Genomic DNA, 20326 nt, shown 5'->3' with positions numbered 1-20326 from the left:
AGAGGGCACAATGGGTAGAGGGTTGGCTCTGGAGTCAGAAGCCTTATAGGCAAATCCAGCCTATGTGACCCGAGGCAGGTCATTTAACTGTTGCCTGCCTCAGTTTCCTCAACATGGGGATACTAAAAGCACCTACCTTCCATGAAATGAAATATTTACAAAAGTGCTTTGTAAACCTCAAAATGCTATTGTTATTATTATTAAGTCCACGATTTACATGAGAGTCACCTGCAGCTAAGTGAGATGCCAAGGCTTTCCTACCCTCTGTAAGTTGCTTCCAGGCTGGACCCCCATGGCAGCCTCCACAGTGGCAGCGTCCGCTATCCTGGTGTCTCTGCAAGGGTCTCTCCTGCCTCCGCCAAGCTCCCTTTCTGCTCCGGAGGCTTACAGCCCGAGGTCCGAGGCTTTGTTCTCCTCCCCCTGCCTCACCCCAGGAGCCAGAGCTGCTCGTTACAGCTCTGGGCATCCTACGCTTTCACTCAGAGATTTCCTTCTAACTCTGGCTAATGAGGAGGAGACTTAAGGATGAATCATTCTTGTTTTCTCCAAGAAGCCTGGTTTAAGTTGTCATCCTCAGGTCTGTGGGCCTCGTATGGACAGACTGAACCCAGTGCTAGAAAATCCTGCTCCTGACCCAAGCTGGGTGACCTGGGACCAATCACTTTCCCTCCCGGTCGTCTCTGTGATGGAATGATAATTATACACACCCAAGCATGAAGCTCTGAGACATGAAGTAACTGGCCCAGGGTCATGCAGCTTGTAAGAAATCCAATTTCAAGAAGCTGTTCTGAAGCCCAAGCCCAATAATGTAAATTGGTCCATTTGTGAGCTTGAGATCCGCGTGCAGGTATTATGATTACTTTTATTGTGATTATTGTTATTAAGGTGATGTCCCGAGATGGTGACCAAGAAGCCGCGGCTGTGCAGAAGCGTCTGCCCGGGACCTGTCCCCGGTCCCCGTGCCTCTGACGAGGCACTTGCCATGCCGATTATTTACTCTCCCTCTGTTTAATTATAGTTTGAGAATGAGATCATCACTAAGCTGGATCATGAAGTGGAAGGCGGCCGAGGAGACGAGCAGTACAAAGTGTTATTTGATAAAATGTAAGTGTTGATTAACAGCGGGATTTATATCAGAGGAGAGACAGGGAGACAGTAATTAGGCGACAATGAACTTTGTCACCCAGAAATAATTAAAATGTGTTAATAATGTAAAATATTTAAAATTACACCTCGCCTGAGCTTCCTTTCCCGAGTGTGATTACCAAAGTGTGTATAATTATTTTTTCAGCCTTCTGGAACACTGCAGGAAACACAAATACCTCTCCAAGTCAGGGGAAACGTTTGTCAAGCTTGTGGTGAGGCTGATGGAGAGGCTCTTGGACTATCGGACCATCATGCATGATGAGAACAAGGAAAACCGCATGAGCTGCACCGTCAACGTGCTGGTGAGTCCAGCGTCCACCAGAATGGACGTTCCGCGCCCGCCATGGCTGAGCTCAGCGTGAGGGGCTCCGCCCGGCCCCTGGCTTCTCCACGACAGGATGCTGCCTCCTCAGAGGTCCCTGGATGGCTCGTCCACCAGCTCCTGTTAGAGCTGGAAGGGGCGTCTCATAAAGTGCAGCCCTCTCATTTTATAGAGAAGGAAACTGAGGCACAGGGAGTTAAAGGGACCTGCACCAGGCCGAACAAGTAGTCAAGTTAGGTTTGAACCCAGAACCCCAATTCAATTCAATTCAGCAGATGTTTATTAGACACCTACTATATACCTACCTACTTAGCAGAGTGCCTGGCACATAGTAGGCATTTCATAAATGCCCATTGATCAATAATAATGGTAATAGCTAACATTTACATAGCACCTATGATGTGCCAGAGACTGTGCTGAGCACTTTCCACTTGTTCTATCATTTGATCCTGCCCTCTGGTTTCAGCAATGTTCTGTTGGTTTTTTCCCTCATTCAGCAACTGCTCAGCTTCTTCTGCTGGCTTCTCCCCCCTTTCCTGATTCCCCAGTGTCAGTGTCCCTTGAGCTTCTAGCCTCGGCCCCCTTTTCTTCGCTTTCCCCTAGCCTTTGTTCCCACAGCTCCAAGTACGACTCACAGCCCATCTTTATTTAACCCGGTCCTCGCTGATCTCCAGGCTGTCTATCAGACATCTCCGTTTGGAAGTCCTACCAACCCAGCATCTCCAAAAGGCCTGAGATTCCCCCAGACCTGCTCCTCCTCCTGATTTCACCAATTCCGTCTGTGGCACTGCTCCTCCCCTATCGCTGGGTTGCCCATCACCCCCTGTGAAGTTCAGGACTGTGGTGCTGTCTCTTTTCCCACACCTCTCATGGCCAATGGATTATCAAATCCTGGTGGTTCCACATGGATAACATGTCTCTGAGGGGCTGTCATAGAAAAAGAGAGACTAATTAGCATTGTTCCGCGTGGCCCCAGAGGTCAGAACCTAAAGCAATTGGGGGGAAGAGAGGCGGAAGGTTGATGTCGGGAAAAAATAGCACAACATTTACATCTATCCCAAAGAGGAATGAGTGGCTTAGGAGGCAGTGACTTTACCATCACAAACAAAAGCTCCGTAGTCACTTTTTTGGGGATATAACAGAATAGATTCTCATTCAGATATAATTTGGATTGAACGGTCGCTAAGGACCCTTCCAACACTGAGGCTGTATTAGGTAAATGGGAGTTGAATTGAAATTTGGTGTTGCCTGCCTGGGTGATTGAAATAACCTCCCAGCAGGGCTGGTCCATCCCGTTCTCCCCCTCACTCCAACCAACTTTCTATCTCACTAAAATACTACTACACTCTACTTCACGCTCCAGTCAAACTGACCTAGTCGGGCAGACAATAATCATTTGCAAAATTCTTACTATGAGCCAGGCACTGCATTGATCTCAGGATACATATACAAGCCAAAAGGAAGACAGTGCCTGCCCTCAAGGAGCTTACATTCTAATGAGAGAAGATAACACAAAGCTGAAAAGTAGAGGATTAGATTCTCTCTGGGATGTGATGGCAACATCTGGACCATCAGAAGCTCAGGCAGTGGGGAATGAAGCCCAGCTGGCCTGGGCCCTTCTCCAAAATGGAGGCCCCAGAAGGAGCCCAACCAGTGGAATGGTGGAGGGGTATTCCGCTGAGAGAAAGCCCCAAGCTCTGAAAGAAATTCTGGGGTGAGAAGGCTTCTGCGTTACAATGACAGCAGCCCAGAGTTATTTTGTTCTCTAGACCAGAGGTGTCAGACTCTGCCCCATGTGTACCAGCAAAAGCCCTAAGAAGTGAACCCGATTAAAATGTCATCGGGAAATACCTAACAAAAAAATAAAAATATGATGCAACATAGATAATGTTAATTTGTGGTTTTCTAGGTCAGTATGCTGCTGGCAAGGATCCCTTTCTCTGGGAATTTGACGCCCTGGCTCTAAACACTCCCTCTGTGTCTTTGCCCAGGCTCCTACATTCCTGAAATGTTCCTTCTCTTCCTCTTTGCCTGTCAGATTCCTCCATCTCATCTAGATCCTAACTCCACTGCCCCTAACCCTTCTGCCTGGAAGCCTTCCCTGATCTCGCTCACCCTGTCCCACTGCGATCTCCAGTTGTTAGCGGCCTCGGCTCATGCAGACATCACACAGCCCTTTGTCTGCTTTCCATTAAGTCAGACAGCTGGATGTGGAGTCAGAGTGACCTGGGTTGAAATCTTAATTCTGTTCCTCAGTCCCTGGTGGCCTTGGGCCTTGGTCCCTGCCCTCCAGCTGAATATTGGAAGAGAGCACATGGAGGGGGGAGGGGGTGTGGCTCATGAGCAGTCTTTGTAGGAGGGAGGGGGCCCACAGAGGATCGATCCTGGGGCTTTTGGTGGTCTTTAGCTACTTCCCAGTTCTAATCAAGGACCTTAGCATCCTAGGCCTCTGTTTCCTCATCTCAAGAGCGAGAAGGTTGGAATAAGTTCTCTTTGGTTCCCAATCCTACAATATTATAAAATATCAAGCCATCGACCAGGCTTTTGAGTTATTGAATAGGCCTGTTTAAAAGTGACATGCTGTCTTCGGGATCTTGGAGCCCAGGGGAAGGCAAACAGCGTTAGCTCCACACACATCCAGAGCAGAGGATTCTATCAGGATAGTGGCCGCTGTCGGCCTGTGTGTCATACCCAGCTATGCCTCAATCGATCAGTTAATTAATAATTAAGCACTTAATATTGCCAGGCATGGCTCTAAGCCCAGTGGATACAAAGAAAGGTAAAATCACTCACTACCCTCAGGGAACTCATAGTCTAAGTGGGGGAAGCAACATGCAAAGAACTAGGTACAAAGAAGATAGATGTGTGTATGTTATGTAATATCATATATAATATATTTGTATACCTATACCTCTTTATACATATACATATATGTGTTATATATGTATGTGTGTGTTTTATATATATGTGATATGTGTGTATATATAATGTATATATGTGTGTGTGTGTGTGTGTGTGTGTGTATACACCCACATGTGAGAGAGACAGACAGACAGAGAGAGAGAGGAGATAATGGGAAAGGAAGATCTTGGTTGTTGAGAGGCCTGGGGAAGATTTTATTTGGAAAGTGAGGTTCAAGCTGAGCCCTGAGGCAAGCCAGGGAAGCTCAGAGGCAGAGAAGCTTTTCCTTCACAGACAGTTAGCTCTGCCCCAAAGAGCAACAGGCAGCTTCAAGGTCTAGTGGACTCAATCTCACTGGCGGCTTTTAAGCAAAGACTGAATGAAAGAAGATTCCCTTCAGGTATGCTCTAAATGGGATGGGCTCAGAGATGCCTTCCTATTTTCATTTTCAGTGGAATTCCTTTTATATTCCTTGGCCATGTATATGTTATATCTGTCTAGTAGAGTGGGAGTTCCTTCCAAACGAGAGTTGTTTCATTTTTGTCTTGTTATCTCCAGCATTCAACCCAGCGCCTTACAGATACTCAGGGCTTCATGTGTATTTTTGGACTTCAGCTGAGTAGAGCTGCATGAGGTTGGGCCTTGGGCTCTCTTGGATTTTGCCTTGTACGTTATTTTAATTGTAAGCCTGTAAGTTTTGACTTTTAAGTCACTAGTCTCCTCCCCCACCCCTTTCACTTTGGTGTTTAAAGTAGAAGTAATGCAAAAATTCCAACCCTAGGCAAAGATCCGCCTCAGAACTGGTTTAAATTTCAGTCAACTTGGGGTCCCACCCCAGGAGACAAGCGCCATGTTGTCACACATTCTCTTTTGAGGTTAGGGCTTGTTAGTACCAAATATGCATGCGACCTCCAGGGAAGTCACCTTTTCTAAAACAATGCTTTGTTTTCCATTCTACTTTTCAGAATTTCTACAAAGAGATTGAAAGAGAAGAAATGTACATAAGGTTTGTAAGCACCAGCTGTGCCTGTACCTTGCTTACGATTGCTGGAGAGCTGATGTATGGATGATACACCAAGCAAATTACTTTAGAAATGTCTTTTTGCATCAGGTCATTAAACCTGAGGCTTGGTTCCTGGAAGTTTTCCGAAATCCCTGCACACCTGTCGATGTTAGGCCTGGCACGTGTGTGTCTGGCCCGTCCACTTCTGGGCTATGAAGAAGAGGAGTAAATTTGAACATGAGGCTCCCGGCCCTTTGTCTCTCTCTGCCATCTTGGGGGAAAGGAGTAGAAATGATGAATGAGGTCCGATTAGCACAGGTCCCAGTGACAGGAAGTAAAGGCAAATAAAAACAGCAGTACTATTAGTAAGAGTAACTGGCATAGTGCTGTCTGGTTGGCGAAGCACATTACCTATGTCAGCGCTGGGTAGAGTCAACATGGCGCCATGGAAGGGATGCTGAACTTGGTGTCAGGGAGACCTGGGTTCAGATTCCCCCTTAGACACTTATCCAGTTGCATGATCCAAAGCACATCCTTTCACTGTTCTTTGCCTTGTTTTTCTCATCTGTAAAAGGAGGAGGTTGGAGCCTATGGCCAGTAATATCTCTTCCAGTTCTAAATGTGTCATTCTATAATCTTCTGAACCCCACAACAACCCTGTGTGGACGGTTATTATTTCTACGTGACAGATAAGAAAATCCAGGCAGGGAAAGGTTATGTGATTTACCCAGATTACGCTAGTGCGTGTCAAAGGTGAGATGGAACCCCAGGTCTTGCCGATGCTACGTCCAGCCTTCATTAAACTTTGTCTAATGGATCCCATGGTTCTTCAGGGTATTGATGATTTTCAAGTGTGCTTTTAAAAAAAAATCATAAAGAATGTTCCAAACTTCATTTTTCCTGGAAACATTTCGTTGTACTTTTTTTCTTTTTTCTTATTCCATATTTCTTTACATCCAGTCAAATTTATTTCAGGAGATGTGTTTTCCATATGAATTAAATCAATCATGAGTGTCTGAAGGAGTGCTAAATGGGTCTCTTTCTGCAGAAACTTAAGTTGCTCCATCTAAAAGCCTTCCCCTCCCACACCGCAGCCTTTCAGCCAGGCCCCGTAGTCTTGGGAGAACCAGGCAGTGCTGCCGCTGAAGATTTTTCATTTTCATTGATTTTCAACTCTGGAGTCAACAGAAAATTAAGAAATCACTTGAAAATGGAACTTGCATTGTGTCAGCCTGATTCAATTACATGAGGAAATTGTCTGGAAAAGGTGGGAATGAATGAGAGCCCAATCATTTTTCAACAAGGTCTCTGGAGAACCTTCTGCCTTCATGTCTTGGTTTCGTTCATTCGTTGGCTTGACCTCGTCATTCCCCCGCCCCCCAAAAATGACACCACCAGCCTGACATCAGCCAGAGTCATCACAAGTGTGTGGTGGAATGAATGGGTGAGAGGCCCGAGCACTCTCCTCTGTCACTGAGGCTGGGTTTTCTCTGCCTCTTCTGTGGCCGAGAGTTTTCTTGGCCTTAGGACAGAGAAACAGGTGCGGTGCGTGGTGTGGAAGGCTTTGAGTACCCTGGGGCCACTCCACCAGTTATTTGGTGACCTTTCAAGACTCTGATGCTTTGTTGTCTTCCAAGGTACTTGTACAAGCTGTGTGACCTGCACAAAGAATGCGATAACTACACCGAGGCAGCCTACACCCTGCTACTTCATGCCAAACTGCTCAAGGTAGGGGCCTGGGGATGGGGGTGGGTCCCCACCGTGGGGCGGAGGCTGTATCTCCTTTGTCCCGTCAGCCCCTCCTAAAGGTCTGATGGGCTCTGACTCATACGATTGCCAAATTAGAGCTGGAAGGACCCTCCTAGCCCTCCTTTTACAGAGAAGGAAACTGAGGCTGGGGGAAAAGAATTGCTCAGGATCACACAGGTAGGGAGGAAGTGGCGGGAGGAACTTAGGTTCAAACCCACGTCCTTGGACACTAAATCTAGGTCTCTTTCTACCCAGTAGTGGCCAGCTCCATTAAAAGGGGATTTGCTGTTTTTATTTTTACATAATGGCCCCCAAAGGCTCCATTTCATAAAAATGTGCTGGGTTAAAGGAAACGTTTTCCTTCCACCTTAGTCCAGTCATGTAAGTGCAGATGGAGCTGGCTGAACATTCTACCATTCCCAGCTGTCCCCATTGGGCTATTCTGCCATGATACTCAGGGAGCTCTTGGACGGTGGGACAGCACATCACTAGCCATGACCCTGCTGTGAAATGCGTCACATGACAAGGGAAAGTCGGGGACTTCCTGAACTAAAATTGTTCCATTCCAGATGGTGCCTTCTTGGGGCATGGGAATGAGGACTCACTCTGGAGTCAGAGCACTTGGCTCCAATCTTTCCCATGATGCCCACCTGTGTGACCTTGGGCAAGTCACTTGAGTTCCTTGGCCTTCTCTTTTGTCATTTATAAGATAAGGGGGTGACAAATCTTGTCATTTCTACCTGCACAGCGTCTCCTGTGGGTCTCAGTGTCACTCACAAAGCTTTCACCCTGGTCCAGACCCTCATCCCCTCTCACTTGAACCATGGTGGGTTGGGGGCCTGGCCTCAGATCTCTCCCACTCAGTAGCCGAAGGGCTGGTGTGGCCATGCCAAACCCCACTGCCTGTGCTCACCCCTCCCCCACCTCTCCCTCTCTACCCTTTCCCTTTTAGTGTGCTCCCACAGCTTCCTCTTACCTCTCGGATCTGGCCTCCTCCTACCCTTCTGGCCTCTCTTCTGCGGGTTCTGTACTCCTCGTTCCCCACCAGCTACACGCCTTCCCACCTCTCCATCATGCCTTCCTTCCCCAGGAAGCTCGTCATCAGAAAATCTCATTACTCTTCACTATTGAGTCGACCTGATCCTCCCATCTCCTCAGGCCCTCTGACCCTCAATTGGACGACAGGGCCTCTATTAAAGAGAGGGCCTGGGCAATCTTCCCATTTCCCACCAGCTGCATTGCTTTGGGACTTCTTTGGGTGTCTCTGTCATGCCCCATACTGACTATCTTCTCTCCTTCCTTCTGCTTCCTTTCTCCAGCTTCCTTTTGTGGGTTGTCCCCCCCCCTTAGATGAGAAGCTCCTTCAGGGCAGGCATCGCCTTCCTTTATCTTTGCATTTGTCTCTCCAGCGTTCAGGATGGTGCCAAGCATATAGCAGGCACACAATCAATATTTGTCAACTATTGACCACTGTGGTCCATCCACTCTGCCGTGCCTTGTATTTCTCAGACACAACACTCCATCAGTGTTTCCTCCACCTTTGGAATATTCTTCTTCCTCGCATCCTTCTCTTTCCCTGGCTTCCTTCCCTACAGTTCAGCTCTATCCTTGTGCTGGAGGACTTTCTCTGTCCCCCCCCCCCCAGCTGCCAGTGCTTTCCCTTCTTGAGATGACCTTCCATTTACGCCTTGCGTCCTCTCTTCTATCAGACCATAAGCTCTTTGAGGACGGTTTTCCTTTCTTTGTACTCTCAGCACGTAAGACCGTCTCTGGCCCATCAAAAATGTTTAAAGTGCTTGTTGACCGATTGAACCATTAAATGTTTTACTAGAAACCTAGCATCTAACCTTAATCCAAACAGCTCAAGTTGCTTATTAACCATCTACGTGCACATTTATTAATTTTTACCTTTTTATGCCCAATATAGAGTCTGGTGCCTAGTAAGTACCTAATCAGTGCTTTTTGGTTGATTGACTAAATGTCCAGACTCTCCGTGGTCTTTTCCACGATCCTCATTGGTGTTTGCAAAGTTCCTCTGTCTGTAGAGTCTAGTTAATAATAAACATAGTCACAAAACCAAGAGCAACAACGAATGTGCCAAAGTGAACAAAATTAGAAACAGGTCTCACTTGTTACATGCAAGGCTTTCATCCCATCGCCGTCGGCACTGAGTCACACCATAACAGCCAGGTCCGGCAGCACAAATACCGGGCAGTCATAAAACATGACGTTGTCCCTAAGCCTGAATTGTAAGAAAGGACAGAAGGTATCCAGGAAGAATTGAATTGTGAAGAGGGGAAAGAAAGACCCTGAGGTCACAGAAAACCTTCACTGTATGCAAACTCCAGGAATTATACCTAATAGCAAACCAGAGCACTAAAGCAGTAGCTCAGGCTCCGGTGATTTTGCTTGGATGTGGATGTATTTCAACATGATTTCCAAACAGCCCTTTCTGAGCCGGAAGGTTTGAATCCAACAGCAGACCACTTACACCCAGGAAGCCCAGGACTGACGTCGGTGTCATGTTGATTGGATTGTGGAAGTGGAGGCGTTTATGATGGAAATCTGGGACCGAGTCATTAGCACTCAAGATTACAGAAGGTTTATCCTTAATGATCCATGTAGATTATGAAAAGAAACGACAGAGATGCCCGAACAATCACTTCAGGCTGTGAAAGCTTAGCACCTGGTGACTAGCCAGCATGGTGTGACCCGGTGACCACAGTCCTCTCTCAGAAGCTCTCTGTCTTCCCTGGACTGACAGATGACGAATTTGGCCCCAAATTGTCCTAGAGAGTATCGTAAACTACCCTAGTTCGCGTCTATTATCACAGGCCAAACTATTGCCCACAGTTGCTGCAACATAACATGAATTTTTTAAAAATGAGTTTACATTGTGTTTATTTATTTGTTTGTTTGTTCTTATGAATTTATTTATTTTTAGTTTTCAACATTCACTTTTATAAGATTTTGAGTTCTAAATTTTCCCTTCTCCTTAAGATGGTAGAGTATGAAGACTGGACTGAGGACAGTGCAACAGGATGACTATAAATCATCCCCATCTTCTTTTCTGCTGTTAGAGTTGTACCAACGATGCTTTCAGTGGGGATGCCCGCCTGCTGACACCCTTAATGCTTTGTTCAGTTACAAAAAGCTTTTACTTTATCCACCTGTGCAATAGCGTATAAAACGTTGACCAACATGGAATAATCACAGGATAGCATCTTGCCCTAAGATCGTTTCTATAGGAATTCCATCACCAAAAGAGAAAAACAAGATAACAATAACAGCAATGATTCTGTAGAGGAGATGGGCACACTTAGGCTGGAATCCTGAGAAGCCCCTTTGAAAGGAGGGCATGAATCCAACTAGCAGAGCAGCTGTACCCAAACTGAGTCATTCCACAAAAGCTAGCATCTACTCTAACCACCAAGAGTAAACACATTCACCCTCTACATTGGATGGAAAGATGGAAGACGTTTCAGGTCCTGCGCACCGCCCTGGGAAGTACGTGCGGCAGTCACTGATGTAATAAGAATGATAGGAGAAAAAGAAGAGCTTACCCCGAAGGACGAGTATCACACGCCTTCATGGCAAAAGCCACTTGAGAGAGTTCTTGGAGATCTGGAGAAAGGTATTAGAACTTTACTGGTTCCACAGTGCACAACTTGAAAGCAAGTTTGCCCAATTAAAGGTATCAAAAAGAATCACGTGAAAAATAAATTCAAAGCACAAAAGCGTATTAGAAATTCTAAACACCCTTAATCAGTGATGGAAAGTAAAAGTCAAAAGGTTAATGTGATGCACGGAATCAAAACAAGCACTAGAAAGAACAAGGTAAATAATTCAGTATCAATCAAACAGTTTACCGTAGAGGCTTGGGAAGTAAGAAGAAAATGGAAAATTCTGGTGCTCCAGATGGCCACAAGAAGTCCAATACAAGGAAAATGTAAATTGTATCACATGAGAAACAGAGAGCTTGTGCCCTGTTAGAAGAATGAACAGCAGAAATATCTCCAAGCCGCGTGCAGAACCACAGATCTGATTTGAAGGGAGCACAGAGGTCATCTTGTCCAGTCCACACATGAGTGAGGTCATCTGTATGGTCATCTGCCCTTTGCTGAAAGACCTCCAATGGGGCGGAACCCCCTACCTTCCAAACACCTCATTCCCCATCTGAACGGCTCTCGGTGGTAGGATGTATTTCCTTAGATGAAGCGAAAGGCTGCCTCTCTGTCATCTCCACCCATTACTCCTAGTTCTGTTGTCTGGAGCCAATCAGAACAAATCTTTTCCCTTTTCCACACTGCAGCCCTTCAACTCTTTGCAGACAACTGTCATCTGACTGTGCCCAAGCCTTCTTTTCTCTAGTCTAAGTGATCCCCACTTCCTTCTCATCTGGCGTATAAAGAAGCTGGACCTTAGACTGAATTGGTTGTCATCCCCTAAACCACCTCCTCCATGTAGGCGTTCTTTCTAAAATGGAATTGCTAGGAATTGCGCCATTTTCCATATGTGGCCTCACTAGATCAGGGTCCAGAGGAAAAGTTGTCTCTCGAGCCAGGGAATATGAGTTTCTCTCCTTACAATCACACCTCTTTGACTTGTGTCATTATTGCTGCATGTTGAACCTGTGGTCCACTAAAACCTCCAGATCATTTTCAGATAAATTGCTATTTAGCCACTCTTCCCCACCCCACCCCCTACATCTTATACTTGTGAAATTAATTGCTTTTTAGTTTTTTTTAAGACAAGTCAAAGAGTGGTGTTTGTTATTTTTCAGTCTCATCTTATGGGATTCAGCCCAGTGTTCTGTCCTATTGAGTTGTCATGGGATCTTGTCATCTGTGTGTAGGCTAAGCACTCTGACCTTTGTATCACCCACAGACTTAACAGGCGTGTTATCATTCCCTTTAAGCATTGATTCTTAAAAGTTAAACAAATTAGGGCTAAGCCCAGATCCTTGGGGCACTCCTTTGGGGACTTTCCTATACATGTATGTTGAGTCATTTACTCTTCCTTGGGCTTGGGCTAAAAATGACTTGAACTGTGCCTTGACTTCTGCTACATAACGCTCCAATATTTGGCACAGCGCCTAGCATGTGGTAGGTGTTTAATAAATACTGACTGACTGACTGACTATCTGTATCAAGTATTTTGAGACTCAATAGAGACCCCTTGTTAGCATGACGTTGCTTCTAACATGGACATCTGTCTCCTTAATGACTGAGAAGAGATTCCCTGTGCTTCTTTCTGTTTTCCCCTTTGGGGATACAAGGAACTGTAACAGGCATTTCCCACCTCATCCACAGATAACTTGAGGCAAATTTAATGGCAACTCTTTCGAAATGCACCAAGTGCCCTGATGAATCCTCTGTCTGCCTGGCTCATCAGCACCCTGGTCCCTGATGCCAAATGGGACTCTTCATGCTGCTAAAGGCTGCATGCGTTTGGTATGCCACTGTCTGGTGTGGCTCATGAGCAGGAGAGTGTGAGCGAGCAAGTGAGCCGCGGTGTGGAATGCTGCCTGTGACGGTGACCGAGGCAACCACTCTCCCCGTTACAGCCCGTTACCCTTCAGAGCACATGGACTCACAATGAAGGTGGGAAAGTAAATTGTTTAGAAGGAAAATAAACAAAATCATCTTAGGAGAAGTCGTGCTCCCCGCTAGCCATCTCAAGGGAAAGCATCTTGATGGCTTTGGATATCTTACATGTAAGCTGAGACCAGAACACAATCAACTTTAGCGTAGGCTAGACACCCTCTGTTCATGTGTGTAAGCAGTGGGACCATCTGAAGGGAAGCTTTTCTACACAACAGCTTGTGGCTGACCGTTGTCGCCGTCATCATCATCATCATCATCGTCATCGTCATCATCGTCATCATCATCATCGTCATCGTCATCATCGTCATCATCATCATCATCATCATCGTTGTCGTTGTCGTATCCAAGACTTTGGACCGAAGGGATCTCAGATCCTACTCCTTCATTTTACTCATGAGCAGAATGAGGCCCAGAAGGGCTAAGAGAGGATCACCCGGGTAATTAATGAGAGAACCAGATTCCCACCCCAGCACTCTGACATTAAATCTGGCGGCCCTCCCTTCGAATCGGAGCCCAGGGAGGATGAAGGAGCCAGCCACACAATAACGAGAATAATGAAGAGAGTTCCATTGGAATCTAGTTCCACCCAGCCCTTCCTTCCCATGATAATGACATGGAAATGCAGAGTCTCTCAAAGGAGCATAATTTATGAAGATAAAGATTTCAGGAGTTGCATCTGACATCAGCAGTCACCCTGGGAATGCAGGTGGCCTTATTCGTCTTACCCGTCTGCATTTCAGTAACAAGCTATTTTGGTGAACATGAAGATCTCTCTGATACACCAGGGAAATTAAAATGGAATTGACAGCCTAGTTGGAGAGACTGTCTGTGTATGTGTGCGTGTGTGTGTGCATGTGTGTGTGCGTGCACACACGTGTGTGTGCTCATGCATGCATGCACACGTGCGTGTGTGTGTGCGTGTGTGTGTGTGTGTGTGTGTGTGTGTGTCAGGAGCATTTGTCTTTGGCCCCACTGCGGGTCCAGTGGGAAGCTGTCTAGTTCATCGTTGCTGGCCTGGTCATTGGTCCCCCGCAGATTCAGCCAAGGGCGTCCTGTGCTGCAGGGCCCTGTATTTTCCAACTAGATGGCCCCCCTATTACTCCGTGTCTCTTACACCATTAGGCTTTGTAATTTGTCATAACTATGCCTAACATATGGCCTCCAATGTGGATTTATAATGCTTAATCAACTGTCTTCAGAGCATGATTTTCATTCAGTTAGGAAAAAAAAATTTCCTGTGATGTGATTAGGCCATTCTTGTCAGTGACAGACACAATCTGAAAATAGTCACCTTTCCTCATGAGGTAATTCTGTGTGGAGCAAGAGAAGCAGAAGCCTCCCTCGTCAGCCTGATGGGGGCGGCTTCTCAGCGGGGGGTGTGGATCAGTCAGCCTTGCCTCCAAATATTGGTTTAAGCTGAAGACCTCACTTGATTTGGGCACTTCTCTTTCCTTATTTACTTGTCTCATTTTTCCCCTCGGATGGTCAGACGTACAGTCTGGCGGACATCAGAAGACACCAGTCTCGGCCCTACTTCTCTCCCTTGCAAAGTGAAAGAGTTGGGGGCTTTGATCTCTGAGGTTTCATCCAGCTTTTCTTCTGGGCTCTGACATTTCCCTCTCTGAGTCAGTTTCTTCATCTGTAAAATGGAGATGATAAAGCCAGTAGTAACTAGCACCTGGCTGGAAGATTCAGTGGTGCCTAGAGCTTTATAAAATATTCAAACCAAATGGGCTGCCTTGGGAGGTGGCTGAGCAAGTCATTAAGGGGATTTTTCTTCAGGTGTCCATTGGACTCTTGGGTCCCTCCCTCCCAGCTCTGAGGTGCTCTGATCATGTGACAAAAATGGCAGCTCTTTCTTTAGGAGTAAGCCTATCTAAACTGGTGACTTTCTGGGGGGTTGTGAGGAAGGCCCTTTAGAAATGGGGCACGTGCTTGTAATGTCTATCATCATCATCGTCACCATTCCCACAGTGGTCAGTCCTGCCTGGGGTGTCCACCTCAGAGGGGGCTATTTTAGCAGAGGAGACCGTGGCCTTGAATGAAGGGCAGGGCCGCCTTCCTTTCGGAGGGAATCCCAGTGAGAATGTGGTTTGCAGGGGAAAGTCCTGCTGGGGAGGTCGAGGCTCTGAACCTCTCCTGGCCTGGAGGGGCAGCACGGTCCCAGTGAAGCTCCACAGCCAGTAAGCATGACGTCTGACTGCTTTTTTCTTTTTCAACTGTGAAATTCAGTAATTCAGAGCAAGAAGAAAGACATTTAAATGCAGTTTTGTTTTGTGTAGTTTTCGACCCTCACCTTCTCTTTTTGACCAACCAGAATACTCTCCTTCTCCCTCTTAATGCTCATTCTCCTGATTACTTTACCAAGTGACCATTAGTCAGGGGTCTGCGGCCTTGTGTGTCTCTTCCATTGGCTCTTTCTTGCAGGCTTCAGAAAGAGATGATCAATCGAGTTCATAAAATTCATGTATTCATCAACATTTATCAGGCCTGTACTGTCTGCCAGGTACTGTGCTAGGCACTGGGGATACTGAGTCAGAAACAAAAGCCCCTGTACTCAGGGAGCTTACATTCTGTTGGAGAACCTTATCTCTATGCATAGATTTTAAAGCCAGAATGCTTTGGGCCATGTCATCCAAATGCTACTCCATTTTGTAAAAGAAAAAATCAACTTGCCCAAGGCCATTCATTCCCCTCTGCCTGCCCATACTGCACAACCTGGTTCTGGCCCCCATCTTGCCAGGACAAAGCTGACTGGTCTCCCTGCCTCCATTCTCTCTCATCCAATGAATCCTCCACTCACTTGCCAAGGCAGTTTTTCTAAAGCCTAGGTCTAACCATGTCATACTTTCTTCTCCCTCAGAAAACTCCACTGGCTCCCTGTTACCTCTGGGGTCACATTCAGGTCCTTTGTTTGTCATTTAAAGCCCCTCCTACCTTTGCCACCTTCTTGCACTTGCTCTCCTGGGCACCCTCTCCAGTCGGGTTCCTCAGGCTCGCTTGCCTTTCCTTGAAAGCATTCCCTGCACTGGCTCTGGCTGTCCTCCATCTTGGAAGGCTCTCTATCTTCCCCTCTGCCTCCTGGCTCCCTTCAAGGCAGCCCAGATCCCACCCTATTCACAAGACCTTTCTTCCTCTCTCTCTATTCCCACCTTGTTAGTGCCTTCACTCTGATAAATTCCCTCTGGTAATTCCATCTACTCTCTCCGTGTTTTGTACGCACCTGGTTGTTTGCGTGCTGTCTCTGCCATTAGAATGTGAAGTCCTTGAGAGAATTTACTGTTTTATGCCTTCCTTTGATTCCCCTAGGACCTAGCACAGTGCCTGGTACATAGTAAGTGCTTAATTAATGCTCATCACCTTGGGAACAGAAATATCTTTGGGGAATTGGGCTGCAAGACGCTATGGTTGAATGGCCAGACCCAAAAAGTAATCTATAAGTTGTCTCTTTGGAAGACCTTTCGTGGATGGCCCTGGGATCAATATCCAGTTTTGTACTTTTTCGCGTTCTTATCATTGACTTGCATAAAGGTATAGATAACAACATTTGCCGATTTCCATATGACCCAAAGCTGGTTTGGCTAGCGAACACATTGGATGAGAGAATCATGTTCTAAAAGATCTTAACTGAATTTAGCAAGACAGAATCTAATAGGAATCAGTGTATACTTTTACACTGGGGATCAAAAAGTCACTTTCACAAGGACAAGATGGTAGAGGCAGAATTAGAGAAAGGTTTGTGTGAAAATGATTTGGAAGTAGCCAGTGGGCTACCCAATACATAGTGGGACTGACAGGCAGGCTGGTTTAGTGGGTAGATTCAGAGTTAGAACTAGTTCAGATTGCTAACTCTTATACCTAGCTTTACTGTCTGCCCCCTTCCCATTCTTACTAAGTTTAAACTCTCTCCAAATGCCCTTGTGATGAATTCAATGTCCCATATGTTCACTGACGGAAATACTCAGGGCCCACTTTGGTCCTTTCCTCCTTCCTTCTTTCCTTGCTTCCTTTTTTTGTCATTACTATCACTACCTTCACCCCTCTTCTAGCCCTCCCACCCCCATAATAAAAACCTGTCTGACAAATCACATCTGTGCCATGTGCCATGCCTGAAAACGTCCATCTCCTTTTGTGCCCCGAGTCTATATGATCGAGTTTTTAAAGGACGTGTTGAATTGGTAACAATGGAAGGAGGCTCTTGCCATCTTGTACCTTATTTCTTTATCCCTGAAACTTTCACGTTTTTCTCTCGTTCCAGTGGTCCGAGGAGGCGTGTGCTGCCCATCTTACTCAGCGGGATGGGTACCAAGCAACTACCCAAGGTCAACTCAAAGACCAGCTGTACCAAGAAATCATTCACTACTTTGACAAGGGCAAGGTAAACCCCATGACTGCTTTTTTCTCCCTCTTCTTCCTTCAAGCATGCTTACAGATGGAACTCCAAGGAAGCCAACCTTTTCCTTAGGGAAGCTTCTCAGAATAGGTTGAAGTCAGCTGTCAGATGCAAGTCCTAGGTACAGTCTCCCTGTTCTGTGTATAGAGTTTAAGTGTAGAAAGTCTCAAAATCAGAAAGAATAACCAGTGGTGCATTTTCAACTGGTTGGCTGGAAACAAGAATAAACCATCAGTTTTTTAAGGCATTAATGAGGAAGAACTTGAACTGGAGGTCTCTCATTTGGAGGTCATCCCTGGGTGCTTGTTACTGGAATCCTCTGGCACCTGCCATGGTGTTCATCAGTTGCTAATGAATGCTATTTGTGGTGATTGGGGGCTCCAAAGACCCAGTGATGTAGAGAGAGGGGAATGACCATACTGGTCCTGGCCACTCCCCAAAGTGGCAGGGGAATATTGAGCCTAGTGAGACTCTCAGCAAGCCCTGTGGGCCTTGGGGTAAGCCATTTTGTTTTTCATCACTTGAGCCAATGGGTCGTGATCCACTTGGACTCTGCTACCCCAGAAATTTCGCTCAATTCTGGGCGTCAGAATAAACCTGAGCCAAAGAAAATCCTATCCCTTGTAAATGTGTGGAGAATCCAGAGACAACTGCATTGAGATTCAGTGCTATCCGGCATCCTAAAGTCACCCTGACCAATGCAAGAGGGCAGAGCCCCCTGTTATTGGAGTCACCATTTTGATTCTTCTTAGTACTGTCGTGATATTGACATCTAACATTTCAGTGGGACTTTAAGGCTTGAGAAGCATAGCACAGACATTCTGAGCCTCACGACAGACCTAGGAGATAAGTGCTGTGGATAGCCCAGTTTCACAGATGAGAAAAGAGGTGTTCAGAGAGGTGATAGGGAGAGAACTTTGAGATCTTCAAGTCTAATCCCCGTCATTTTAGAGATGGGGAAGCAGAAGACCAGAGAATGTTAAGTGACTGGCCCAGGGTCACTCAGCTAATAGTGTTTATGACAAGATTTGAATCCAGGTCTTCGTGATACCAAGTCCAGTATTCTGCCTAAGACACAATGACTACCTCTAATTAGCAGATAACACTGAATTTGTTGTGCGTGGCCCCAAAGGGCAAAAGTATGAAGGTGAGGTGGAGAAAAAGCTGCAAAGGGGCACGTGTAAGCTTGATGAAAAGAGGAGCTTCCTAAGGCAGAAGGAGCTGCTGCTTGCCGAGGAGGTGGTGCATTCCCTTCGGGGATCTACAGGCAGACCCTTCATCCACCTGATGGAGTGGGAATTGCTGTTCACGTAAGGGTTGGCCTGGTTGCCTGCAGAGATCCTTCCCGACCCTGAATTTCTGTGATCCTGACATCTTACAGCTGAGTGTGTGCGTGTCTATGTTGAGGGCAGGTTTTCTCCTCTTGTCTTCCGTGACGCATTAAACAACAATCTGAAATTCCCAGTTAGATATGTGGCTCGTCAACACTGTGGTTTGTGGAATGAAGCGTCTATTTCCAGTTGAAGCCAATCCCATTTTTATCCCTCCTTGGCAAGAGGGGTTTCCTTTCTGTGCCCATCCCTGGGGACGGTACAGCCCCGCTTTCTGACACCTGCTCACCCCCAGCTGCTTCAAAGTTTAGGCTCAGATCAGAGAGAAGGGATAATCTCAGCGTGAAGTCATGTGTCAGGCAGATGGAGAGCCTAGGGAAGTGCCCAGTACCGTGGGTAATTAGGTACTTAATATATTCCTGTTAATGGTGATGACTGGGAAGGCTAAGAGGGCTGGGACTAAGCCTTAGGAGGTGCTCAGAAGCAGGGGCTGAGCCAGGCTTACGGGCAAATGAAGACTTCATTCTGTAAGCCCACCTGGTCAGGATCTGGCCACCAGATCTTGTAGCCTCTCGCCATGTAGAGGACAACTTGTCTGAAGTCACAAGGACTGAAGGTGGACTAAAGACAGAGCCCTTAATGATAGTGGAGCAGCAGCAGAAGGAAAGAAAACAATAACTTAGATTAAAGAAGGGGATTTTAGCCCCCCAACCGAGCAATCATGAAGATAAACCTGTCACCCACAAATTCTTCTAGACATATTAAAAAATTTAATCACTCACCACGCTTGGGGATCTAAGGAGAGAATAAGAGATGTGGCCAAATCCCCAGAACCAGCCTTGACATCATACATCATCCCAATATGAGCTACCCAAGGACAGGGCCCAATACTCACTCTAAATGTCGATGGCTACAATCGTGTGCCGGATACAGAGACAGAAGGGCCAGCCTCACCTTTAGAAACCCTTAAGTCCCCGTCCTGGTCCCCTCCTGCCCATTAGCAGAATCCAAGGTCCCTGTTAAGCACTCAGTAAATGCCTGTTGTTGCACTGAATGCTGGATAACCATTTCTTCCTTAAATTAGATATTCAGGAACTGCCCTTCCTTGGAATTTGTTTTCTCTTGATAGTAAATATTGACCCTGCTGGCCAAAAGGCAAATCCAGGAAACACAGGGTCGTCCACCTAGAGCTGGAACATACTTTAAAGGTCATCCAGTCCAATCTCTTCATTTTCTAGGTGAGGAAACCAAGGCCCAGAGGAGTTATGTCACATCTAACTAACTAACCCAACTAACTAACCAACCCAACTAACCCAAAATGGAATAGAGTAATGAACGTGGGTGTTTATCTGGACACACGCTTTACTGCCTGGGAAAATGGGAAGGGCTCTTGGAGTTTCTCCGAAACAAACACAAGAGCAATTCATTCACACAAGTTCCTTTGACTTTATTTAAGACTGGCTGGATTTCAGAACAAATGATCCTATTGAGGAAGGCCAGGGGAAGAAGGCCAGAGGCCATTGCTGCCACTGAACCCAACACATTTGTCACTGACGTCCTGGGGCAGTGGTGGAAGGGGCCCTAGATTTGGAGTCTGAGGAACTTGGAGTTGGAAGCCTAGCTCTGCGTGAACTTGGGCAAGTCCAATAGCCTCTCTGTGTCAGCCTTTTCCATCAGTCAGGGCTGGGGAGAGAGGTGACCACTTCCTAGGCCATAGCATCATAGCATCCTGTTCACATAATCTCTTTCTGTTCCTTCAAGGGCAACTCAATTCAATTAAATTGAATTCAACAAGCACTTAGGAAGTACCTACTCTGTGTGAGGCACTAGGGATACAAAGAGCAAAATGAAATAACACCTGCCCTCAGGGGGCCT

At 46.4% G+C, this 20326-nt stretch overlaps 1 protein-coding gene across 1 annotated transcript in view; it reads left to right on the top strand.

Annotated features, from left to right (window-relative positions):
- Window positions 1-20326, top strand: part of DOCK1 (dedicator of cytokinesis 1) — a 523683-nt gene that overhangs the window by 440957 nt on the left and 62400 nt on the right. Inside the window, exons 33-37 of the mRNA XM_027855939.1 lie at window positions 1019-1104; window positions 1292-1448; window positions 5335-5375; window positions 7010-7100; window positions 16986-17105. Of these exons, the coding sequence (XP_027711740.1) occupies window positions 1019-1104; window positions 1292-1448; window positions 5335-5375; window positions 7010-7100; window positions 16986-17105 (495 nt within the window). The remainder of the gene's footprint in view (window positions 1-1018; window positions 1105-1291; window positions 1449-5334; window positions 5376-7009; window positions 7101-16985; window positions 17106-20326) is intronic.

The sequence above is a fragment of the Vombatus ursinus genome, unplaced genomic scaffold (assembly GCF_900497805.2).
Source record: "Vombatus ursinus unplaced genomic scaffold, bare-nosed wombat genome assembly UNPS02011353.1, whole genome shotgun sequence".
Lineage (NCBI taxonomy): Eukaryota > Metazoa > Chordata > Mammalia > Diprotodontia > Vombatidae > Vombatus > Vombatus ursinus.
This window is presented reverse-complemented; position numbering and strand designations above follow the sequence as displayed.